This window comes from Ranitomeya imitator, chromosome 1 (genome assembly GCF_032444005.1).
Source record: "Ranitomeya imitator isolate aRanImi1 chromosome 1, aRanImi1.pri, whole genome shotgun sequence".
Taxonomy (NCBI): Eukaryota; Metazoa; Chordata; class Amphibia; order Anura; family Dendrobatidae; genus Ranitomeya; species Ranitomeya imitator.
Genome location: NC_091282.1, coordinates 186,021,493 through 186,046,621, shown reverse-complemented (window position 1 = coordinate 186,046,621; position 25,129 = coordinate 186,021,493). Strand labels below are relative to the sequence as shown.

The 25,129-nt window shown below is 47.1% G+C and overlaps 1 protein-coding gene across 1 annotated transcript in view; it reads left to right on the top strand.

Annotated features, from left to right (window-relative positions):
• LOC138658809 (zinc finger ZZ-type and EF-hand domain-containing protein 1-like) overlaps nt 1–25,129 on the top strand; it is a 280,359-nt gene that overhangs the window by 103,547 nt on the left and 151,683 nt on the right. Inside the window, exons 16-17 of the mRNA XM_069745866.1 lie at nt 319–452; nt 609–679. Of these exons, the coding sequence (XP_069601967.1) occupies nt 319–452; nt 609–679 (205 nt within the window). The remainder of the gene's footprint in view (nt 1–318; nt 453–608; nt 680–25,129) is intronic.

The window sequence follows — 25,129 nt, the reverse complement described above, 5'->3', positions numbered from 1 at the left end:
TTTTAATGCGGATTCTGCTGCGGTTTTCATTTTCCATCTGCATTTTTCTATTGGAGCAGATGGAAAACCGCTGCAGATTCCGCATAAAGAATTGACATGCTGCGGAAAATAATCCGCTGCGTTTCCACGCGGCTTTTTCCGCAGCATGGGCACAGCGTTTTTGGTTTCCTATAAGTTTACATTGTACTGTAAACTCATGAGAAACTGCTGCGGATCTGCAGCTGTGGAAACGCTGCAGATCCGCATCAAAATCCGCAACGTGTGCACATAGCCTTAGTGTCACAGTTTGGTTAATCACACGATTCTCTCTCATTTCAGCTATGAACAACATGGACATTTCCTCTTTGTCTTCCCAAGCACTCATACAAGAAATTACTAACACTTTACTAAATGGAGCTGCAGTTTTTTTCCCTGACCGTCTGGCAAGACGAGATCAGTTGTTTTCATTAATGGTAAGAATATGCAAGTAGGAAGTGTACATTATGTCAATATAAAGAATGTAACTTAATTTATTTAAATATTTTCTTTTTTGTCTTTGATGGGTATAACTGAATATAAAATGATCACATAAACTGGGAATTGCACTTATTTTTATTTTTTTTGTGTAGAAAAGAATCACTGAAGAGAAGCAACCCGAATCCACTCAGATCACTTTCCAGTCCCTGTGTACTTATTTCAGGTGACAATTACAATTAATCTTTCTAATTTTTTTTAAGAATTTTTACTTGATCGCAGTTTTACCACAACTGCCTAAAACCTTTGTATTGTACTGTAAGTCTCTAAGAACAGTGGAAAAACTTTGTAGCTCCTTGCTCACCAGGCATTAAGATAAAATTAGAAAACAATTTTTCATGTCAGTTACTGAAGGTTTTTGGTACAATATCTTTAATGACTTGTGCTAGACAATTTATAGTTACAACAGGAAAAGTGTGAGCTAAGTGCTGTAGCATATATCTGAGACCCCACCAAACCAAAGCATTAATCTTTCTTACCATATGTATTAGTATATGAATATAGAGATTAGAGGCTCAAGGCAGCTATACCACTTAAAGGGAAACTGTCAGCAGGTTTTTGCAGTTTTTTTTTAATCAGATAGTCTTTATTAAGTTTTATAGTACAACAGAAAACAAGAGGTAACAAAGATCCCCTGTTGATCCCCCTATCTTGCTAGAACAGCTTCTGCGTTGCACATCTTTCTAGTAAAAAAAATCATAATATGATCATTCATTAAAGCCGTGACATTTTTCCAAAGAAGGAAACCGTGGTTCAAGCATCTGTATTGCCAAGATTTTAACACTATAAGGTTCGGATGCGGCTTTAACCCCTTAACGACCGCCGATACGCCTTTTAACGGCGGCAGTTAAGGGTACTTAAACCACAGCGCCGTAACGGCGCCGTGGAAAAAGTAAATAGCGCCCCCCAGAGTCCGATTTTCTCCGGGGTCTCGGCTGCCGGGGGTAGCCGAGACCCCAGAGAACATGATTCGGGGTTTTTTTTTACCGACCCCGCTTTTGCGATCGCCGGTATTTAACGGTTTACCGGCGATCGCCAAAAAAACCCAAAACGTGATTTCCCTTTTAATTTCTCTGTCCTCCGATGTGATCGCACATCAGAGGACAGAGAAATGGGGTCCCAGATAGCCCCCCAATACTCACCTGTCTCCCCTGGTGCTCCTCGTGGCTCCCGATGGGCGCCGATATCTTTTTCTGGCAAAAACATGGTGGGCGCATGCGCAGTGCGCCCGCCGGCCGGCATCGGGGGGTTCTTTGGGGTCTCGGCTGCCCGGGGGTAGCCGAGACTCCAAAGAACATGATCGGGGTCGGTTATACCGACCCCTGTTTTGTGATCGCCGGTAATTAACTGTTTACCGGCGATCACAAAAAAAAAAGTGGTGTGTAATTCTCTGTCCTCTGATGTGATCGCACATCAGAGGACAGAGAAATAGGGGGATTCGGGGACCCTATTATACTTACCGGTGTCCCTGGGTCCTCCTGCTTCTTTTCCTGGCCACCGGCGTCTTCTTTGGCAAACAAAATGGCGGGCGCATGCGCTGTGCGCCCGCCATCTGCCGGCCGGCAGGAGAAAGCAGTTGGGGCTAAAATTAGGGCTAGGGTTAGGGTTAGTGCTAGGGTTAGGGCTAAATTTAGGGTTAGGGTTGGGGCTAAATATAGAGTTAGGCTTCTTTCACACTTGCGTCGGTATGGGGCCATCGCAATGCGTCGGCCCGACGCACATTGTGAAAATTGTGCACAACGTGGGCAGCGGATGCAGTTTTTCAACGCATCCGCTGCCCAATCTATGTCCTGGGGAGGAGGGGGCGGAGTTACGGCCACGCATGCGCGGTCGGAAATGGCAGACGCGACATACAAAAAAACGTTACATTGAACGATTTTTTGTGCCGACGGTCCGCCAAAACACAACTGATCCAGTGCACGTCGCGAGCCGTCGGCAATACAAGTCTATGGGCAAAAAACGCATCCCGTGGGCACATTTGCAGGATCCGTTTTTGTCCAAAACGACGGATTGCGACGGATGCCAAACGACGCAAGAGTGGAAGTAGCCTTAGGGTTAAGGTTGGGGCCAAAGTTAGGGTTAGGGTTGGAGCTAAAGGTAGGGTTGGGGCTAAATTTAGGGTTAGGGCTAGGGTTGGGGCTAAAGTTAGGGCTAGGGTTGCGGCTAAAGTTAGGGCTAGGGTTGCGGCTAAAGTTAGGGTTAGAGTTGAGATTAGGGTTAGGGTTTGGATTAGGGTTACGCTTGGGATTAGGGATAGGTTTGGGATTAGGGTTAAGGTTAGGGTTGGGATTAGGGGTGTATTGGGATTAGGGTTAGGTTTGAGGTTAGGGATGAGATTAGGATTAGGGGTGTGTTTGGATTTAGGGTTTTGATTAGGGTTATGGTGAGGGTTGACATTAGGGTTTTTTGGGGTAAGGGTTGTGATTATCGTTAGGGTTGTGATTAGGATTAGGGTTAGGGGTGTGTTTGGGTTAGGGTTGGAGTTAGAATTGGGGGGTTTCCAGTGTTTAGGTACATCAGTGGGTCTCCAAACACGACAGCCAATTTTGCGCTCATAAAGTCAAATGGTGCTCCCTCCCTTCTGAGCTCTGCCGTGCGCCCAAACAGTGGGTTACCCCCACATATGGGGCATCAGCGTACTCTGGATAAATTGGACAACAACTTTTGGGGTCCAATTTCTCCTGTTACCCTTGTAAAAATAAAAACTTGGGGGCTACAAAATCTTTTTTGTGGAAAAAAAAATATTTTTTATTTTCACGACTGCATTCTAAACTTCTGTGTAGCACTTGGGCATTCAAAGTTCTCACCACACATCTAGATAAGTTCTTTGGGGGGCCTAGTTTCCAAAATGGGGTCACTTGTGGGGGGTTACTTCTGTTTAGATACATCAGGGGCTCTGCAAACGCAACATGACGCCCACAGACCATTCTATCTAAGTCTGCATTCCAAAACTGCGCTCCTTCCCTTCCGAGCTCTGCCGTGCGCCCAAACAGTGGTTTACCCCCACATATGGGGTATTGACGTACTCAGGAGAAATTGCACAACAACTTTTGTGGTCTAATTTCTCCTGTTACCCTTGTGAAAATAAGAATTTATGGGCGAAAAGATCATTTTTGTGTAAACAATGGCGATTTTTTATTTTCACGGCTCTACGTTATAAACTTCTGTGAAGCACTTGGGGATTCAAAGTGCTCACCACACATCTAGATAAGTTCCTTAAGGGGTCTAGTTTCCAAAATGGTGTCACTTGTGGGTGGTTTCCACTGTTTAGGCACATCAGGGGCTCTCTAAACGTGACATGGCGTCCGATCTCAATTCCAGCCAATTCTGCCTTTAAAAAGTCAAACGGCGCTCCTTCAATTCCAAGTTCTGCGGTGCACCCAAAAAGTGGTTTACCCCCACATATAGGGTATTCGCATGTTCAGGAGAAATTGCATAACAAAATTTATGGTTACTTTTCTGTTTTTACACATGTGAAAATAAAAAAAAATGGTTCTGAATTAAAATGTTTGCAAAAAAAAGTTAAATGTTCATTTTTTCCTTCCACATTGTTTCAGTTCCTGTGAAGCACGTAAAGGGTTAATAAACTTCTTGAATGTGGTTTTGAGAACCTTGAAGGGTGTAGTTTTTAGAATGGTGTCACACTTGGTTATTTTCTATCATATAGACCCCTCAAAATGACTTCAAATGTGATGTGGTCCCTAAAAAAAAATGGTGTTGTGAAAATGAGAAATTGCTGGTCAACTTTTAACCCTTATAACTCCCTAACAAAAAAAAATTTTGTTTCCAAAATTGTGCTGATGTAAAGTAGACATGTGGGGAATGTTATTTATTAACTATTTTAAGTGACATATCTCTGATTTAAGGACAAAAAAATACAAAGTTTGAAAATTGCAAAATTTTAAAAATTTTCCGCCATATTTCCGTTTTTTTCATAAATAATCGCAAGTAATATCGAAGAAATGTTACCACTAACATGAAGTACAATATGTCACAAAAAAACAATCTCAGAATCAGCGGGATCCGTTAAAGCGTTCCAGAGTTATAACCTCATAAAGTGACAGTGGTCAGAATTGTAAAAATTGGCGCGGTCACTAAGTACCAAATTGGCTCTGTCACTAAGGGGTTAAAGAAGGGTACTACTTGCGATATAACGAAATTTTATTTTAAAGAACTAAATTAAAGGAATTGTATGATTGCATACGTCTTGTATATTTTAACATATAAAGATTAAGTACATATACTCAAATAATCACCAAGGAGCTTTTAAACCTAATCCGTCTGGAATATCAGAGAAGCAACACCAAGACAGAGAACCCTGCGAAATTCACAACACTGCATGGATATCCACACTTGCAGGTGTCACAACACTGTACACGTATAAGTATAGGTATCCAACTTTCTGCTTCTGGTTTAGTTATGTTTCTATGGCCTTATATAGTGATTTACACTGTTTAACTCTGGTTTCTGCATCGCCCTCTATTGGCCAGCTTTTGGGATAAGATGAATCAGAGATACCGTGCAAACATCAGACAATGGACAATAAATCCACAGAATATAAAAGCTCCCAAGGATTACATAAATCCACATCAGACAGAGGTTAAACAAACCTCCATGTTTTACATGAACAAACATAGAGAAATATACAAATATTTGTGAGTTAAAAGCATGTAGACAATAAGCAAACCGCTCTCAAGATTGTGTAACTATGATCATTGTCTATCTGTAATTGTATGACCAGCGATGTTGGTCTGTCACGGTCTGAATGCATTCTGTATATTTCACACTACAGCATATAATAACATTTCTGGAGACCGTAAGTTGCGTAACATTACCAATATTTAACCAGGCCATTGTATTGTAGTTGTATAATTCAAGAGCTAGGGGCCACATGAAGCTTCTCCATGAGCAACCAAAACACATCTCATTGTAAATGTTCCATTTAAGTATTTGTTAGATATTTATATATTATTGTATTTTCCGGCGTATAAGACGACTGGGCGTGTAAGACAACCCCCAACTTTTCCATTTAAAATATAGAGTTTAGGATATACTCGCCGTATAATTCAGGGGTCTTCTTATACACCCGATGTTGTCTTATACGGTGTGTGCGGAGCTCTGAGGTCGCCTCATATGGTGCAAGGAGCGGTCCCGGGTGTGAAGGAGAGGAGACTCTCATCTCATCTGAAACAGTTCCCACGTCATTAACCCATTTAGTTTTAGTACTTTGGGGGTACCGAATAAGGTACATGTGTGCAAGGTTACTGTAAATCAGAGATATAAGCCCTTTGGTATTTCTCTGTGATCCTATTATCCACTATATCCACCTTCACAAATTTGGTGGTTGGTTTAAACTGAGTTTGAAATGCTGGCGTAGTTTTATAATGCTGTAGAAAATGTTATGTTGTAAGGGAAATGCTTCTTCCTGCAGTCTCTTGAACATTTTGAAAACTATTTTCTTCTAATAAATGAATTCGTTTCTGGACCCCAAACTGTTGCCAGTAATCAAAGCCTTGCAGGGACACACACTCTGGAATATTGCTATTGTCCCAAATTGGTGTCCATTTTTTTTTTAAAAGCAGTGATGTTTTGTAACTGCTTAATTTTATTCCAATCTTTTCAATGAGTGCTATTGTTGGGTATATAAAAGAGCACTTACAAAATTGGAAAGTAATGAACTCTACCCCACCATATGTTGAAAAACACTCCCAACAGAGTTACTTATGGTGTTCTTCCCCCCAACCTTATAAATGTTGATTTTGGGATGCTAAATAGTAAAGTTATGGATTATTTGGTGCTAAACTGCCTTCATCTTTGGGTTTTTGTAGTTTTTCTAATTTAATACGCTGTTGACCGTGTCAGCATATGAGGTCCCTAAATAAGACTTGTTTTGTCAAATCTATTTTGGAAGAGTCAAATCAGGGCATTATCCAAAAAGTATGCGAGTTGGGGCATAAGTATCATTTTAATTAAGTTTAACCTTATCACAACTGGAATATACTGTATAATTTAGTTCAGGCCAGTATCTTTTGTTTAAATTTCATTAATAGAGGGAGCAGTTAAGTTGCTAATTCTTAGCAATTTTAGAGGATACTGGAATACTCAAGTATTTAAACCTAGACATCTCTGGCATCAGAACATTAGTGCATTGTAATGAAGCATGTCTGGAGACCAAGGAGAGCAGGACCGACTTAAACCAGTTTATTGCCAAGCTCCAAATTTCTCCAAAGCTGGAAATGGTCGCCATCATGCTCACCAAAGAAAGTCACTCGCATCCCCAGAAACAGCAGGTCACATCTGCATACAATATCACCTTCTTTTCCTTAATTCAGTGTTGAATTCCATTTATGTCCTTCTACGAATTACTACTGCCAAAGGTTCAACCCCTATTGCAAGTAGCAGAGGAGACAAGGGTCTCCACTGATCGGAGAGGAGACAATTGACCAGGCGTACAACTATTCGCTTTTACCTTGGCTTTTCTCCTTCGCCACATTGGGGAACACAGAACCATGGGTGTTATGCTGCTGTCGCTAGGAGGCTGACACTAAGGCTACTTTCACACTTGCGTCGTTTGGCCTCAGTCGCAATGCGTTGTTTTGGGGGAAAAAATGCAGCCTGCAAATGTGCCCGTAGGATGTGTTTTTTCAACATAGACTTGTATTGCCGATGGATCGCGACGTATGGCCATATGTTGCATCCGTCATGCACTGGATGCGTCATGTTTTGGCGGACCGTCGTCACAAAAAAACGCTCAAGGGAACGTTTTTTCCGTAAGTTGCATCTGCCGTTTCCTACCGCGCATGCGCGGACGGAACTCCGCCCCCTCCTCCCCGGGAGGCAGCGGATGCGTTCAACGCATCCGCTGCCCACTTTGTGCCGAATTTGCACAACGTTCGTCGGTACGTCGCGCCGACGCTTTGAGACGCAAATGTGAAAGAAGCCTAAGTTGAGACAAAAAGTTAGCTCCTCCCCTGCAGTATACTCCCTCATGCTGGCTTCCACAGACCCAAATCAAGCTTAGTGCCTGTAGGAGGCACACAGGGTCTGCTATTCAGGCCAGAATTTCTCTGATTTTTTTGATTTTTTTTCTTTTTCACTATTTAATTTTTTACCCGGATGAAGGGGCGACTGAACCTTTCAAGGCTCCGATCTTCCCGAACCAACAACAGGCGAGCACGGAGAGTGTCGCCACTCCATATCCTCTCCTGCGACGTGGGATGCCACTGTCTGGGCTGTTTTTAAGGGCGACGAGCCCCTTCAAGGGCACCGATCTCCCCTCCTCCCTTAACAGACGAGCACATGGAGTGTCACCTCCACGTATCCTCTTCTGCAGCCAGGCCTATTGCCGGACATTTTGCCCTGCTCACCAGGTTATACCCTCGGATGCTCAGAACCACCCTCCATCGTGGCATCCGTGCAGCCCCCCCACTGCATCGCCGCTGAAAAAAGCGGATGGAAGTAGGCGGACGGTTCCTCTCAACCCCCCTTTTAAGGGGATAGTGGGTGGAGTCTCCCCCAACCCTGCAGCGTCCTAACTACCCCAGGCACAGCTCTGACTTGCTGCATCTGCAATCCCCTTCATATTGGGGTAAGTGCCACCCAGGAGGGGTCATTTTCCAGCGGTCATAGGAGGGCTCCATAGCGGCAGGGACTCCCACAGGGCTCTGTGGCATCTTTCCCGGCGGTCCGCTGGTACGCGCCGGCCGAAGCCATAAATTTAGTCCCCAGCTTCGGCCTAGTGTGGGACGCATCCCGATAGGACCCGCCCACCGCTCGCATCACTCTTGCGGCTCCGCCCTCAGACCTGGCGCTTCTCGCTCCTTGCGAGACTACCTCCCAGCTCTCGGCAGCCATCTTCCCCCACTGCACAGCAGCTCCGGCCGCCTTCTGCGCGTGTCAGCACTCCTGGATGCGGTCTTCCCCTACCCACCTTATCAGATTGCAGGACACAGGACCTGGATAAGGAGACTGCTCTAAATGCTTCCCTGCAGCATTACCCCACATCGCTTCCACTAGCAGTGTTTTTACTTATATTGGGGTACATCATGTCGCAGTCAAGGGCTAAAAAGACTACAAAGGTACATACCACCTTTTTCACTGCGTGTACAACCTGCTAGGCTCCTCGGCCTCAAAGCTCGCCTCTCTGCTCAGCCTGTGATGCCCAATGTGCTCAGGAGCCTTCCGCCGCTACCAACCCCAGTGTATCTAGCCCCCCACCCCGAGTGGGCCCCGTCACTGTCACAATCCACTGCTTCATTGGCCAATGCGATTGAATCCCCTCATGATCCCTCTGGGGAGCGGGGCACTTGTCTACCTGTGTTAAGAGACCCCTCCCTTACATCATTGGCCAGCAGGGGCCGCTCTTACCTGAAGGAGGTATGGACATCCAAAAAACAGATCCGCACTACCTCTCCTGAGCGTTCATGCCATTCAGCCTCTGGTAGCTCCACTTCCAGCTCACCCTCTCCAGGGGCTCACAGAAAACATGACTCCGAATGTGTCTGAGGCATCCTTGGACCCGGATTCTCTGGAGTTTGTCGACTGTGGACTCCCTCATTGAAGCCGTCAATCACGCGCTAAAGGTTGACGATGACCCTAATTCGGCACCGGATCATGCGGTATCTTTTTAAAAGAACCAAGCGATCCCATAGGGTGTTCGCCTCTCACCCGGATTTTTTAGATATAGTCCGGCAACACAGGGAGCGACTGGATAAGCGCTTTACGGGAAAAAAGGCCCTGGAAACTAAGTATCCCTTTTCCGCAGATCTTGTCAAAGATTGGACGGAACCTCCACTAGTGGATCCACCGGTGTCGCTTTTGGCTACCAAAAAGCTTTTATCCGTACCTGATAGGGCTTTGATTAAAAATCCCACAGAATGTCAAATAGATTCCCTGGCTCGCTCAGTATATGAAGCCTCAGGTTCCTCTATCCCCTTCCTTCGCTGCAGCATGGGTCGCAAAAGCAATGGTTTTCTGGGCAGTTGCCCTTGCAAAATCCATTCAGGACCAGGCTCTTCCGTCTGAGGCGGCGGATCTCGCCAAACAAATTGCTATGGCTGGAGACTATGTGATGTATGCGTCTTTAGATGCAGCAAACTGCAGCACAGGCCTAAGACTGCTTTTCAGCGTCGGCAACATTTTCGCTTTCGGCCCTTTCACAGTAACCCATTCTGGTCCACCTTCACAGCCTCGTCCAGATCAGAACGATCTCCACATACAGAGAGATACCCTCGGCCCTCATACAGGCCGAATCTGTCCTGGCGAGGTAAGCCTAGGCAACTCAGAACCAGGAGATCCAGGCCCTCCAGATTTCCTTTACAATGACTCGGGGAGTTATCCAGTCGACACCACCAAAGTAGGCGGAGGCCTGCTTCTCTTTCAAAATGTCTGGCTTTCCGTCATCCATGACGAATGGGTCAGAAACCCGGTGTCTTCTGGTTACAAAATAGATTTCTCCGCCTCCTCTCAGGCACGGTTTTAACCCTCTCGTCTCCCAAGTTCAGGAGCTCAGTCTCGCGCACTTCACTGCGCCATCGAATCTCTCCGCCGAAACAGGGTCATTGTTCTGGTTCCAGAACACGAGAAATTCAGATGTTTTTAATCAAACCTCTTCGTCGTTCCAAAAAAGGATGGGGCGGTGCGCCCTATTTTGGATCTAAAGCTCCTAAACAAGTGTGTAAAAGTCTGGCACTTCAGGATGGAATCCCTCCGGTTGGTCATCTCCTCAATGGAGAGAGGAGAGGTTCTAGCATAAATAGATACTTATCTCCATATTCCAGTCTTCCCGCCACATCAAAGGTTCCTGCCTTTTGCCATCCAGGAGGTCCATTTTCAATTCACGGCGTTACCCTTCGGCCTTGCCACCGCGCCCAGGGTATTCACAAAGGTCATGGTGGCGGTCATGGCCATTCTTCACTCCCGAGGAGTGGTCGTGTTGCCATACTTAGACGGCCTCCTGATCAAAGGTCTGTCCTATCATGCCTGCGACGCATGTGTCCGCATTACCTTGGATACTCTTTTACGCCTGGGCTGGCTGATAAACTTGGACAAGTCCTCCCCCGTTCCAGCCCAACGGATCTCCTTCCTAAGCATGATCCTGGACACGTCCAAGAGGCTGGTCCTGCTTCCTCTGTCCAAGGCCCAAGCTCTCCAGCAGGGAACCCGCACGCTTTGTTGTCTTTCCTCATTCCATTCAGTTTGCCATGAGGGTCCTGGGGAAAATGGTGGCCGCAATGGAAGCGGTTCCCTTCGCCCAACTGCATCTCCACCCCTTACAACAGGCTCTGCTAGACAATTGTGACAGGAGTCCCTTATCCCTCGATCGGCCATGTCCTCTGTCCCCGCGGATAAGGCAAGCGCTCAAATGGTGGACTTTGGAATCATCTCTCAGCCAGGGGAGGTCTTTTCTTCCAATTCACTGGCTGGTGGTGACTACCGACGCTAGTCTCCTCGGTTTGGGAGCAGTATTTCGCCACCACACTGCCCAGGGGCGTTGGACGATTCGGGAGTCGAGACTTTTGATAAACATCTTAGAGATTCGAACGATCAGGTTTGCCCTGAGACGTTTCCATTTCCTCCTTGCGGGTCACCCTATTCGCATTCAATCAGTAAACGTCACAGCGGTGGCATACATAAACCATCAGGGGGGAACCCGCAGCAGGGCAGTGATGCGGGAGGTCTCCCTCATTCTCCGTTGCGCTGAGAACAACCGCTCCGCCATTTCTGCAGTGCACATTCCAGGCGTCAAGAACTGGGTGGCGGATTTTCGCAGCCGTCAGGGTCTCGCCTCGAGGGAGTGGAAACGCCATCTGGAGGTCTTCCAGCAGATTTGCCTTCGCTGGGGGACTCCAGACATGGATCTGATGGCATCCAGACTGAACGCAAAAGTTCAGAATTTCATAGCACGTTCTCGGGATCCACAGGCCATTGAGGGGACGCACTGATATCCCCATGGCATCGGTTCCACTTCTCGTACGTGCTTCCTCCGCTTCCCTTACTACCGAAGGTTATCTGGAAAATCAAGATGGAGGCGGTTCCTTTGATCCTAGTCGCCCCAGATTGGCCACGTCGCGTGTGGTACGCGGAACTCGTTCAACTCGTTTCTGACGTTCCCTGGCGGCTACCAGATCGCCCAGATCTGCATTGCCAAGGGCCGATCTACCACCAGAGCTCAGGGGCCCTACGTTTAACGGCTTGGCTGTTGAAACCTGGATCCTAACTCAATCTGGTTTCTCCCAGCAAGTCATTGCCACCATGATAAGCGCTCACAAGACATCTTCCGCTCGCATCTATCAACGCACTTGGAAAGCCTTTTTCTCATGGTGCAGGCTCCGTGGACGTCGTCCTCTGTTTTTCAATTCCCTCCATTCTTGAATTTCTCCAGTCCGGCTTGGATTCCGGTCTGGCGCTCAGTTCCCTCAAGGGTGTGACGACTGAACAAGATGAGAAGAGTGGACCCTCTGGGTCACGGTACTGACGCACCCAGGGGCGAGCGAACCCTGAGATGAAAACCCCTATACAGGGATAGTTGGGAGCAAGCCCGAAGGGGACAAGTACCGCAACAGCCGGTGCCAAGAGGGACGGCTCTAAAGTGAGACAGGAGAGGGAGCATGGGAGAAGACAAACTGAACAGTGGGAAAACGGAAGCGGGAAAAACAAAGAACAGATAACAGGAGGCAGACCAAAACGATGGGGAGAGACAGGAGGTTAATAAAAGATAAAGCCTGCGAGAGCAGACCAGACAGGAACGGAAAGAATCCGAACCAAACGGGACCAGAAGAGTGTACAAACTGCACACAATAATCAGGCGCCTCCATTAAGAAGGAGACGCCTGATATAGCCAGAGAAAGTACCTGATAGGAGGACCAGAAGCGCGGAAGGGGTTAAGAGGAAGAAGGAGCGTGCGCCCGCGTCCTAAGGCGCATGTGTGGAGCAGGCACAGGACGGAGGAAGCGCGGACACCACGCTGGAACCCCTGAGCAGCAGGAGGAGGAACCGGGAAACCGGCGCAACGCTGAGAACGGCAGGCGGAGACGCAACGAGAGGAGCCGGCAGGAGCAGCGGCCGCAGCGCCAGAGAGAGCCGGTATGACAAAGGGTCAGATATCGGCATTATCTGTGTTGTTCCAATGTAAGATTGCAAGTCAGGACTTTTGTTCAGGGGGTCTCCCACGTAGTACCCCCCTATAAAATGCCGTTAGAGACCTGGGATCTCAATTTGGTCGTGAGTGTTCTTCAGGTGTCCTCTTTTGAACCTCTGCAAGATGTCTCGCTGACTGTTCTCTCCTGGAAGGTCGCCTTCCTTGTGGCAGTAACCTCTATCAGGCGAGTCTCAGAGTTGGCCGCCCTGTCCTGCCGGGCGCCCTTCCTTTCCTTCCACCAGGACAAAGTGATCCTATGCCCATCTCCGTTTTTTCTTCCCAAGGTGGTTTCATCCTTCCACTTTAATGAAGATATCGTTCTTCCCTCCTTCTGCCCACAGCCAAGACATAGGGTTGAAAAGGCCCTTCACACCTTGGACTTGGTAAGGGCTCTCAGGAGGTACATTTCTAGGACTGCCCTATTCCGCAAATCGGACTCCTTCTTTGTGCTCCCTGAGGGTCACAGAAAGGGTTTAGCCGCTTCTAAAGCCTAGATAGCCAGATGGATCTGATCTGCTATTCAAGAATCTTATCGGGTCAGGGGCAGACCTATCCCGGTGGGGATTAGGGCACACTCAACTCGGTCGGTGGGTGCTTCCTGGGCCATTCGGTACCAGGCATCAGCAGAGCAGGTTTGCAAGGCCGCAACGTGGTCCAGCCTGCATACTTTCTCAAAGCACTACAATGTCCACACACAATCTTCTGCGGATGCAGCCCTTGGCAGACGTATTCTGCAAGCGGCTGTTGCGCACTTAGTTAGTTGGTACACAGAATTATTTGGTTATATTGTTCCCCACCCCTGGACTGCTTTGGGACGTTCCGTGGTTCTGTGTCCCCCAATGTAGCGAAGGAGAAATTGGGATTTTTGTGTACTCACCGTAAAATCCTTTTCTCCGAGCCACTCATTGGGGGGACACAGCACCCACCCTGTTAGCCTTATGGCTTTTTTTTTTCCTTTTTATGGTTTTTGGCCTACTCTGACATGTTATACTCTAATATTATGTTATATGTTTGTTAATGATTTCCTACTGCTTTTACACGGAACTGGGTCTCTGGAAGCTAGCATGAGGGTGTATACTGCAGCGGAGGAGCTACCTTTTCTCCATCGTCTCATTGGGGGACACAGGACTGTGGGGTGTATGCTATTGCATCTTCCCAGATGCTTTTTTCTCTCTGAAGATAAGACAGGGGCGACGGACCTTTTTGAAGGGGTCCGATCTCCCCAAACCAACAACGGGCGAGCACGTGGAGTGTCGCCTCCATGTATCATCTCCCGCGACGAGGGACCTTGTTTGCCGGACTTATAACCTGACCACCCTGAGGTAACGAAACCCTAGGTTGTACAGGCTTGTATTCTTTGTCCGTGCAGCCTCCACTTCATCACCAATGCATTTCGACTATGGTGCTTAAAGGAGGCAGACGGTCCCTCTCCTCACCTTCTGAAGGGTGTAAGGAGTTAGGGTGCCTGCACCGTCTTTCCATATATATTTATATATAAATAGATTTACTTATGAATTCTTATATGCCTCTTTTCTAACCTTATGCTGTTGTCAAGAGGCTGCGGGGGGGGGGGGGGGGGGGGGGGCTCCTGCTTCATTGCGCGGTCCGTTACTATAAAACACCATACTGCACCCAGCACGTTGCTGCTTTCCGGATATTCCTCCATAGCAAAGACATGGGCGGAAGTCCCGCCCCTATCGGCTTTTTCCGGCGGCCCGTTGCATTATGGTCTCTGTAGTTTTCTGCAGGGACATGGGCGGATCTCCCGCCCCCTTCGGCGTCTACTTCCGGTGGCGCACACCCAGCTTTCCTGGGAGAGCGCAGGAATGGGGAAAAATCAAGTCCCCTGCTTCGGCCTATCCACGGACCGTGTGCCGGTAACTCCTCCCCCTTTTTCTGCCTCCGGCACATCCGCCCTGTAATCTTCTTTTTAAGGGAGGTTTTTCGCACAGAGCATGGTTCGGTGTTGCGTTCAGGACTTCGGGGGCACAGAACTGGGGTAAGTGCTACTTCCCTCAGCCTGACAGCTTTTTTTTTTTTTGCTCTAGACCTAGTATCTCATAAAGGTACAGTTCATAGCAGCAGCAATAGTCATCATGTCTAGAAAGTCTAAGACTCACACAGTCCTGTATACCTCATGCATTACCTGTCGGGCTTCTTTTCCGCATGCGCAAATTAACCATCTCTGTGAAGCTTGCGATTCCGAACGCGCTCAGGAGCCCCCGCCTCCCACCCCGCCTGCTACCCTGCCAGGTGTACCTGTACCTGAGACTGCGGTATCTCCCCCTGAGTGGGTCATATCCTTAACGCAATATATGGCGTCCCTAACAAAGGCGGTTGAGTCCCTTCAAGCCCCTGTCAGGGACATTCATCCGCCTGTTTCGGAAAGATCCTCCGATTCTCAGGATCCTCCGGCCTGCAGGGGCCGTGCTCCCTCTAGGCAGACGCGGGGGAAAAAAACCCACACAGGGTCTCCCGGTCCGTTGGGTGCATCAGCATCTTTGAATTCCGTCTCTCGATCTCCCTCACCTGTGGGAGTGAGTGAACATGGTTCGGACTATGACTCAGATGGGTCTTTTGATTTAGAAGCTCCTGATTATCAGGAATCAGTTGACAGTCTCATTGAGGCCGTTAACCAGTCTTTGGGAGTAGAGGATGTAGCCACCTTACCTTCAGGTCATAAGGTGTCTTTCAAAAAGTTCAAGCAACCTCATAAGGTGTTTTCTACTCATCCTGAGTTTGAGGATTTAGTTCAACGTCACATGGAGCAACCGGATAAACGTTTCTTAGGCCAGAAGGCCCTAGGTGCAAGGTATCCTTTCGCACCAGAGCTTTGTAAAAAATGGGCAGAAGCCCCTTCAGTGGATCCTCCCGTGTCCCGTTTGGCCTCAAACACGCTGCTGTCTCTTCCTAATGGGTCGGCTATTAAGGATCCGACTGATCGGCTCAGAGAGTCTAGCTCGGTCTGTGTTTGAGGCTTCAGGTTCAGCCCTCGCGCCGTCTTTTGCGGCGACATGGGTTGCCAAAGCTATGATAGCTTGGTCAGAGTCCGTAACTAAGACTCTTCAGGATAGGGATTTTTCTGTAGAAGTGATAGAGATGTCAAATCAGATATCTTTAGCGGGAAATTATCTGATTAATGCATCCTTGGATGCGGCAAATTGTTCATCATTGGCTGCTGCAAATGCTATTGCTATCAGAAGGGCTCTATGGCTAAGAAATTGGCGGGCGGACTCTACTTCAAAAAAGTCCCTTACATCCCTCCCTTATCAAGGTGGCCGACTTTTTGGCGCAAAATTGGATCAGCTTATATCTGATACCACTGGAGGAAAGAGTAATTTCCTTCCTCAACAAAAGGTTAAGCAACCTTTTCGTCGCCAATTTCAAGCAAGGTTTAAGTCCTTTCGTAACTCCCGGTGGTCTGCAGCCCCAAGCGCAGGTCCTCCAAGTCGGTCTAACCAAGACAGGGAGCACCAGGTCTCATATAGGGCCAATCCATTGGCAAGAATGCGGTATCAACCGTCAAGATCTAGGGGATCTAGATATCCTCGGTCTTCGGCTAAATGACTGGAGGCAGCCTGATGTCGTTTCCAACAGAGTAGGCGGTCGCCTACTACTGCTCCATCAGTCCTGGCTGTCAGTCGTTCACGACAGATGGGTAAGAGAACTGGTGGTTTCAGGGTACAAAATAGTTTTCCTCTCTCCCTCCAGGCCGTTTTTTTCCATCCAGTTTTCCCAGTTCAAAAACCCATCTAAGAGCTTTATTCAGAGCAGTCGAGTCTCTTCAGTCCAACGGGGTCATTGTCCCTGTTCCAAAGGAAGAAAGGTTCCAAGGATTCTACCCACCCCCCGCCCCCCTGTCTCCATGTGATATTGCTTTTTGTGAGGTATTCAACGCATTGTCTTTATAGTAGCCATGGTAAGAATTAGCACGAATGGTAAGACATCACATACTGCACTGGTCAACGCAATTTTTCTGGCAAAAGGTTTTAAAACATATTTTAAGTCAATTTTGGCTGCTGATTACGAATTTCAACTCCGTTTTTGGCTATCACATCAGGATTTCGAGATATTTTCAATTTTTGATGAAAATTAACTCCTATCTAATGTTTTATGATAAAAACACATGATTTTCAATACTACATTGTATATTTTTAATCAAGGAATAACAAAGATTACAAAGTCTATGTACAGCAAATCAAATACAGGTCCTTCTCAAAAAATTAGCATATAGTGTTAAATTTCATTATTTACCATAATGTAATGATTACAATTAAACTTTCATATATTATAGATTCATTATCCACCAACTGAAATTTGTCAGGTCTTTTATTGTTTTAATACTGATGATTTTGGCATACAACTCCTGATAACCCAAAAAACCTGTCTCAATAAATTAGCATATTTCACCCATCCAATCAAATAAAAGTGTTTTTTAATAACAAACAAAAAAAAACATCAAATAATAATGTTCAGTTATGCACTCAATACTTGGTCGGGAATCCTTTGGCAGAAATGACTGCTTCAATGCGGCGTGGCATGGAGGCAATCAGCCTGTGACACTGCTGAGATGTTATGGAGGCCCAGGATGCTTCAATAGCGGCCTTAAGCTCATCCAGAGTGTTGGGTCTTGCGTCTCTCAACTTTCTCTTCACAATATCCCACAGATTCTCTATGGGGTTCAGGTCAGGAGAGTTGGCAGGCCAATTGAGCACAGTAATACCATGGTCAGTAAACCATTTACCAGTGGTTTTGGCACTGTGAGCAGGTGCCAGGTCGTGCTGAAAAATGAAATCTTCATCTCCATAAAGCATTTCAGCCGATGGAAGCATGAAGTGCTCCAAAATCTCCTGATAGCTAGCTGCATTGACCCTGCCCTTGATGAAACACAGTGGACCAACACCAGCAGCTGACATGGCACCCCACACCATCACTGACTGTGGGTACTTGACACTGGACTTCAGGCATTTTGGCATTTCCTTCTCCCCAGTCTTCCTCCAGACTCTGGCACCTTGATTTCCGAATGACATGCAAAATTTGCTTTCATCAGAAAAAAGTACTTGGGACCACTTAGCAACAGTCCAGTGCTGCTTCTCTGTAGCCCAGGTCAGGCGCCTCTGCCGCTGTTTATGGTTCAAAAGTGGCTTTACCTGGGGAATGCGGCACCTGTAGCCCATTTCCTGCACACGCCTGTGCACGGTGGCTCTGGATGTTTCCACACCAGACTCAGTCCACTGCTTCCTCAGGTTCCCCAAGGTCTGGAATCGGTCCTTCTCCACAATCTTCCTCAGGGTCCGGTCTCCTCTTCTCGTTGTACAGCGTTTTCTGCCACATTGTTTCCTTCCAACAGACTTACCATTGAGGTGCCTTGATACAGCACTCTGGGAACAGCCTATTTGTTGAGAAATTTCTTTCTGGGTCTTACCCTCTTGCTTGAGGGTGTCAATGATGGCCTTCTTGACATCTGTCAGGTCGCTAGTCTTACCCATGATGGGGGTTTTGAGTAATGAACCAGGCAGGGAGTTTATAAAAGCCTCAGGTATCTTTTGCATGTGTTTAGAGTTAATTAGTTGATTCAGAAGATTAGGATAATAGGTCGTTTAGAGAACCTTTTCTTGATATGCTAATTTATTGAGACAGGTTTTTTGGGTTATCAGGAGTTGTATGCCAAAATCATCAGTATTAAAACAATAAAAGACCTGACAAATTTCAGTTGGTGGATAATGAATCTATAATATATGAAAGTTTAATTGTAATCATTACATTATGGTAAATAATGAAATTTAACACTATATGCTAATTTTTTGAGAAGGACCTGTATACTTACAGAATTAACCCCTTAACGACCGCCGATACGCCTTTTAACAGCGGCAGTTAAGGGTAGTTAAACCATAGCGCCGGCTGTGGAAAAAGTGAATAGCGCCCCCCAGAGTCGGATTTTCTTTGGGGTCTCTGTTGCGGGGGTAACCGAGACAACAGAGAACATGATTCAGGTTTTTTTTTTACCGACTCCCGGGTTGCGATCGCCAGTAATTAAGTTTACCGGCGGTCGCAAAAAAAAAGCGCGATTTCCCATTTAATTTCTCTGTCCTTTGATGTGATCGCACATCAGAGGACAGAGAAATGGGGTCCCCGATAGCCCCCCGATACTCGCCTGTCTCCCCCGGTGCTCCTCGTGGCTCCCGATGGGCGCCGCCATCTTGTTCCGACCAAAAAATGTCCGGCACTCGGATAATCTTTGAGGTCTCAGCTGCCAGGGGTAGCTGAGACCCCAAAGAACATGATCGGGGTCGGTTTTTACCGACCCCTGTTTTGCGATCGCCAGTAATTAACAGTTTACTGGCGGCCGCAAAAAAAACAAATGATCTGTCATTCTCTGTCCTCTGATGTGATCACACATCAGAGAAATAGGGGGATTCGGGGACCCTGCTATACTTACTGGTGTCCCTGGGTCCCCTCCTGCCCGCCGGCTTTTTCATCCAGTAAGAAAATGGTGGGCGCATGCGCAGTGCGCCCGCCTTGATCTGCCGGCCGGCAGCTGGAGGAGTTGGGGCTAAAATTAGTGTTAGGATTGGGGCTAAAGTTAGGGTTAGGGTTGGGGCTAAAACTAGGGCTAGGGATAGGCTTCTTTCACACTTGTGTCGGTACGGGGCCGTCGCAATGCGTCGGCCCGACGCACGTTGTGAAAATTGTGCACAACGTGGGCAGCGGATGCAGTTTTTCAACGCATCCGCTTCCCAGTCTATGTCCTGGGGAGGAGGTGGCGGAGTTACGGCCACACATGCACGGTCGGAAATGGCGGACGCGACGTACAAAAAAAAAGTTACATTGAACTTTTTTTGTGATAACGGTCCGCCAAAACACAACGGATCCAGTGCACGACGGACGCGACGTGTTGCCATCCGTTGGCAATACAAGTCTATGGGCAAAAAACGCATTCTGCGGGCACATTTGCAGGATCCGTTATTTGTCCAAAACGACGGATTGCGACGGATGCCACACGACGCAAGTGTGAAAGTATGAAAAGAAGCTGCGGAGACACCATCACGTGTTTCTCGACGCAAGCAGTGAATAGCCAGGCCTTTCCCCGGGAAGGAACAACCACGGGAAGGGCAGCATCCTATGAAGGAAAGCCACCTATGCCAAGCATGGTATCCATCCAGAGACAGCTGTTTCGGGGTTTTTGCCCCTCATCAGTGTGGAGTAGGAATCTGGCTATTAGGAGCAGTGCCTAGTAAAAAGGCACAGATGATTGGCCTCGGGGAGACCAAAACATCCAACACCGCGGAGACACCATCACATGTTTCTCAACGCAGTGATTCCAGAACACTGCCCCCCATCCCTTATGGGAAATATGCAGATGCATGAAAAGAAGCTGCGGAGACACCATCACGTGTTTCTCGACGCAAGCAGTGAATAGCCAGGCCTTTCCCTGGGAAGGAACAACCACGGGAAGGGCAGCATCCTATGAAGGAAAGCCACCTATGCCAAGCATGGTATCCATCCACAGACAGCTGTTTCGGTGTTTTTGCCCCTCATCAGTGTGGAGTAGCAATCTGGCTATTAGGAGCAGTGCCTAGTAAAAAGGCTATAAAGGCACAGATGATTGGCCTCGGGGAGACCAAAACATCCAACACCGTGGAGACACCATCACGTGTTTCTCAACGCAGTGATTCCAGAACACTGCCCCCATCCCTTATGGGAAATATGCAGATGCTGCTGTCTCCGCAGCTTCTTTTCATGCATCTGCATATTTCCCATAAGGGATGGGGGCAGTGTTCTGGAATCACTGCGTTGAGAAACATGTGATGGTGTCTCCGAGGTGTTGGATGTTTTGGTCTCCCCGAGGCCAATCATCTGTGCCTTTATAGCCTTTTTACTGGGCACTGCTCCTAATAGCCAGATTCCTACTCCACACTGATGAGGGGCAAAAACCCCGAAACAGCTGTCTGTGGGTGGATACCATGCTTGGCATAGGTGGCTTTCCTTCATAGGATGCTGCCCTTCCTGTGGTTGTTCCTTCCCGGGGAAAGGCCTGGCTATTCACTGCTTGCGTCGAGAAACACGTGATGGTGTCTCCGCAGCTTCTTTTCATGCATCTGCATATTTCCCATAAGGGATGGAATCACTGCGTTGAGAAACACGTGATGGTGTCTCCGCGGTGTTGGATGTTTTGGTCTCCCCGAGGCCAAGCAAGTGTGAAAGTAGCCTTAGGGTTGGGGCTTAAGTTAGGACTAGGGTTGGGGCTAAATTTAGGGTTAGGGTTGGGGCTAAAGTTAGGGCTAGGGTTGCGGTTAAAGTTAGGGTTAGAGTTGGAATTAGGGTTGTTATTAGGGTTAGGGTTGGCATTAGGGTTACGCTTGGGATTAGGGTTAGGTTTGGGATTAGGGTTAAGGTTAGGGTTGGGATTAGGGTTAGGGGTGTATTGGGATTAGGGTTAGGTTTGAGGTTAGGGTTGAGATTAGGATTAGGGGTGTGTTGGATTTAGGGTTTTGATTAGGGTTGAGATTAGGGTTGAGATTAGGGTTGTTTTGGGGTTAGGGTTGTGATTAGGATTATGGATCGGGTTGGGATTAGAGTTAGGGGTGTGTTGTGGTTAGGGTTGGAGTTAGAATTGGGGGGTTTCCACTGTTTAGGTACATCAGGGGGTCTCCAAACACGACAGCCAATTTTGCGCTCAAAAAGTCAAATGGTGCTCCCTCCCTTCTGAGCTCTGCCGTGCGCCCAAACAGTGGTTTACCCCCACATATAGGGCATCAGCGTACTCTGGACCCCAAAAGTTGTTGTGCAATTTATCCCATTTCTCCTGTTACCCTTGTGAAAATAAAAACTTGGGGGCTACAAAATCTTTTGTGGAAAAAAAAAATATTTTTTATTTTCACGACTCTGCATTATAAACTTCTGTGAAGCACTTGGGCATTCAAAGTTCTCACCACACATCTAGATAAGTTCCTTGGGGGTCTAGTTTCCAAAATGGGGTCACTTGTGGGGAGTTACTTCTGTTTTGGTACATCAGGGGCTCTGCAAACGCAACATAACGCCCGCAGACCATTCTATCAAAGTCTGCATTCCAAAACTGCGCTCCTTCCCTTCCGAGTTCTGCCGCGCGCCCAAACAGTGGTCCCCCCCACATATGGGGTATCCACCTACTCAGCATAAATTGCACAATAAATTTTGGGGTCCAATTTATCCTGTTACCCTTGTGAAAGTAAAAATTTGAGGGTGAAAAGATCATTTTTGTGGAAAAAATATGATTTTTTTTTATTTTCATGGCTCTACACTATAAACATGTGTGAAGCAGTTGGGGGTTCATAGTGCTCACCACACATCTAGATATGCTCTTTGGGGGGGTCTAGTTTCCAAAATGGGGTCACTTGTGGGGGGGGAGGGGTTTCTACTGTTTAGGTACATCAGGAGCTCTGCAAATGCAACATGACGCCCGCAGACCATCCCATCAAAGTCTGCTTTCCAAACGGCGCTCCTTCCCTTCCGAGCCCCGAAGGGTGCCCAAACAGTGCCCCCCCCACATATGGGGTATCAGCATACTTAGGACAAACTGGTCAACAGATTTTGGGGTCCAATGTCTCCTGTTACCCTTGAGAAAACAAAAAATTTCAGGCTAAAAAATCATTTTTGAGGAAAAAAAGGATTTTTTATTGTCACGGCTCTACTTTATAAATTTCTGTTAAGCATTTGGGGGTTTAAAGTGCTCACCACACATCTAGATAAGTTCCTTAAGGGGTCTAGTTTCCAAAATGGGGTCACTTGTGGGGGGTTTCCACTGTTTAGGCACATCAGGGGCTCTCCAAATGCGACATGGCGTCCGATCTCAATTCCAGCCAATTCTGCATTGAAAAAGTCAAACTGCGCTCCTTCTCTTCCAAGCTTTGCGGTGCGCCCAAACAGTGGTTTACCCCCACATATGGGGTATCGGCGTATTCAGGAGAAATTGCACAACAAAATTTATGGTTAAATTTCTGTTTTTACCTTGTGAAAATAGAAAAAAAATGTTTTTTAAGTAAAATGTTTGCAAAAAAAAGTTACCGTATATACTCGAGTATAAGCCGAGATTTTCAGCCCAAATTTTTGGGCTGAAAGTGCCCCTCTCGGCTTATACTCGAGTCAAGGTGGGTGGCAGGGTCGGCGGGTGAGGGGGTGAGGGCGCTGAGGTATACTTACCTAGTCCCAGCGATCCTGGCGCTGTCCCTGCCGTCCCACGGTCTTCTGTGCTGCAGCTTCTTCCCCTTTTCAGCAGTCACGTGGGACCGCTCATTAGAGAAATGAATAGGCGGCTCCACCTCCCATAGGGGTGGAGCCGCCTATTCATTTCTCTAATCAGCGGTAACGGTGACCGCTGATAGAGAAAGAAGCTGCGGCACTGAAGACCGTGGGACAGGCAGAGGGAGCCGGACGTCGGGACCAGGTAAGTATGTCATATTTACCTGTCCCCGTTCCAGCCGCCGGGCGTCGCTCCATCTTCCCGGCGCCGCTCCGTCTTCCCGGCGTCTCTGCGCTCTGACTGTTCAGGTCAGAGGGCGCGATGACGCATATAGTGTGCGCGGCGCCCTCTGCCTGATCAGTCAGCGCAGAGAGACGCCGGGAACGGACGCCGGAACGAGACGCCGGGAGCTGCAATCAAGAGAGGTGAGTATGGCTTTTTTTTTTTTTTTTTATTGCAGCAGCGGCACAGATTTATGTGGAGCATCTATGGGGCAGTATGAACGGTGCAGAGCACTATATGGGGCACAGATATGGGGGCAATATGAACGGTGCAGAGCATATATGGGGCACAGATATGGGGGCAATATGAACGGTGCAGAGCACTATATGGGGCACAGATATGGGGGCAGTATGAACGGTGCAGAGCATATATGGGGCACAGGTATGGGGGCAATATGAACGGTGCAGAGCATATATGGGGCACAGATATGGGGGCAGTATGAACGGTGCAGAGCACTATATGGGGCACAGATATGGGGGCAGTATGAACGGTGCAGAGCACTATATGGGGCACAGATATGGGGGCAATATGAACGGTGCAGAGCACTATGTGGCACAGATATGGGGGCAGTATGAACGGTGCAGAGCACTATATGGGGCACAGATATGGGGGCAGTATAAACGGTGCAGAGCACTATATGGGGCACAGATATGGGGGCAGTATGAACGGTGCAGAGCACTATATGGGGCACAGATATGGGGGCAATATGAACGGTGCAGAGCATACAGGGCACAGATATGGGGCAATATGAACGGTGCATTGCACTATATGGCACAGATATGGGGAAATATGAACGGTGCAGAGCACTATATGGCAGAGCTATGGGGAAATATTAACGGTGCAGGGCACTATATGGCACAGCTATGGGGCAATAATGAACGGTGCAGAGCACTATATGGCACAGCTATGGGGAAATAATGATCTATTTTTATTTTTGAAATTCACCGGTAAATGCTGCATTTCCACCCTAGGCTTATACTCGAGTCAATAGGTTTTCCCAGTTTTTTGTGGCAAAATTAGGGGGGTCGGCTTATACTCGGGTCGGCTTATACTCGAGTATATACGGTAAATGATCATTTTTTCCATCCACATTGTTTCAGTTCCTGTGAAGCACGTAAAGGGTTAATAAACTTCTTGAATGTGGTTTTGAGCACCTTGATGGGTGCAGTTTTTAGAATGGTGTCACACTTGGTTATTTTCTATCATATAGACCCCTCAAAATGACTTCAAATGTGATGTGGTCCCTAAAAAAAAAAATGTGTTGTAAAAATGAGAAATTGCTGGTCAAATTTTAACCCTTATAACTCCCTAACGAAAAAAAATTTGTTTCCAAAATTGTGCTGATGTAAAGTAGACATGTGGGAAATGTTATTTTTTAACTATTTTTTGTGACATATCTCTCTGATTTAAGGGCATAAAAATACAGTTTGAAAATTGCAAAAAAAAATTTCATAAATAATCGCAAGTAATATCGAAGAAATGTTACCACTAACATGAAGTACAATATGTCACGAAAAAACGTTCTCTGAATCAGCGGGATCCGTTAAAGCGTTCCAGAGTTATAACCTCATAAAGTGACAGTGGTCAGAATTGTAAAAATTGGCTCGTCATTAAGTACCAAATTGGCTCTGTCAGTAAGGGGTTAAACTACAAAATATAAAAACACATATATATGGCACACAGATGAATGGCAAATGGCAGTTATTTGAACTTTCTTTTCTTGGCTGATCTGTGATGTACAGCTTCTGGGTTGTCTCTCGTCAAGCTCCAGCAATAGTCAGTCATCATATGTGAGTCCCACCGGCCTTGATACCATTCTTCCATTGTTTTAATGTCCTGATGAAAACGCTCCCCTTGTTCCTCGCTCACATCCCCAAGGTTCTCTGGAAAAAAGTCCAAATGGCTGTGTAAATAGTGAATCTTGATACTCATTCTACATCCAAGATTTCGCAGACTCATTAGTAGCTCTTCCACAA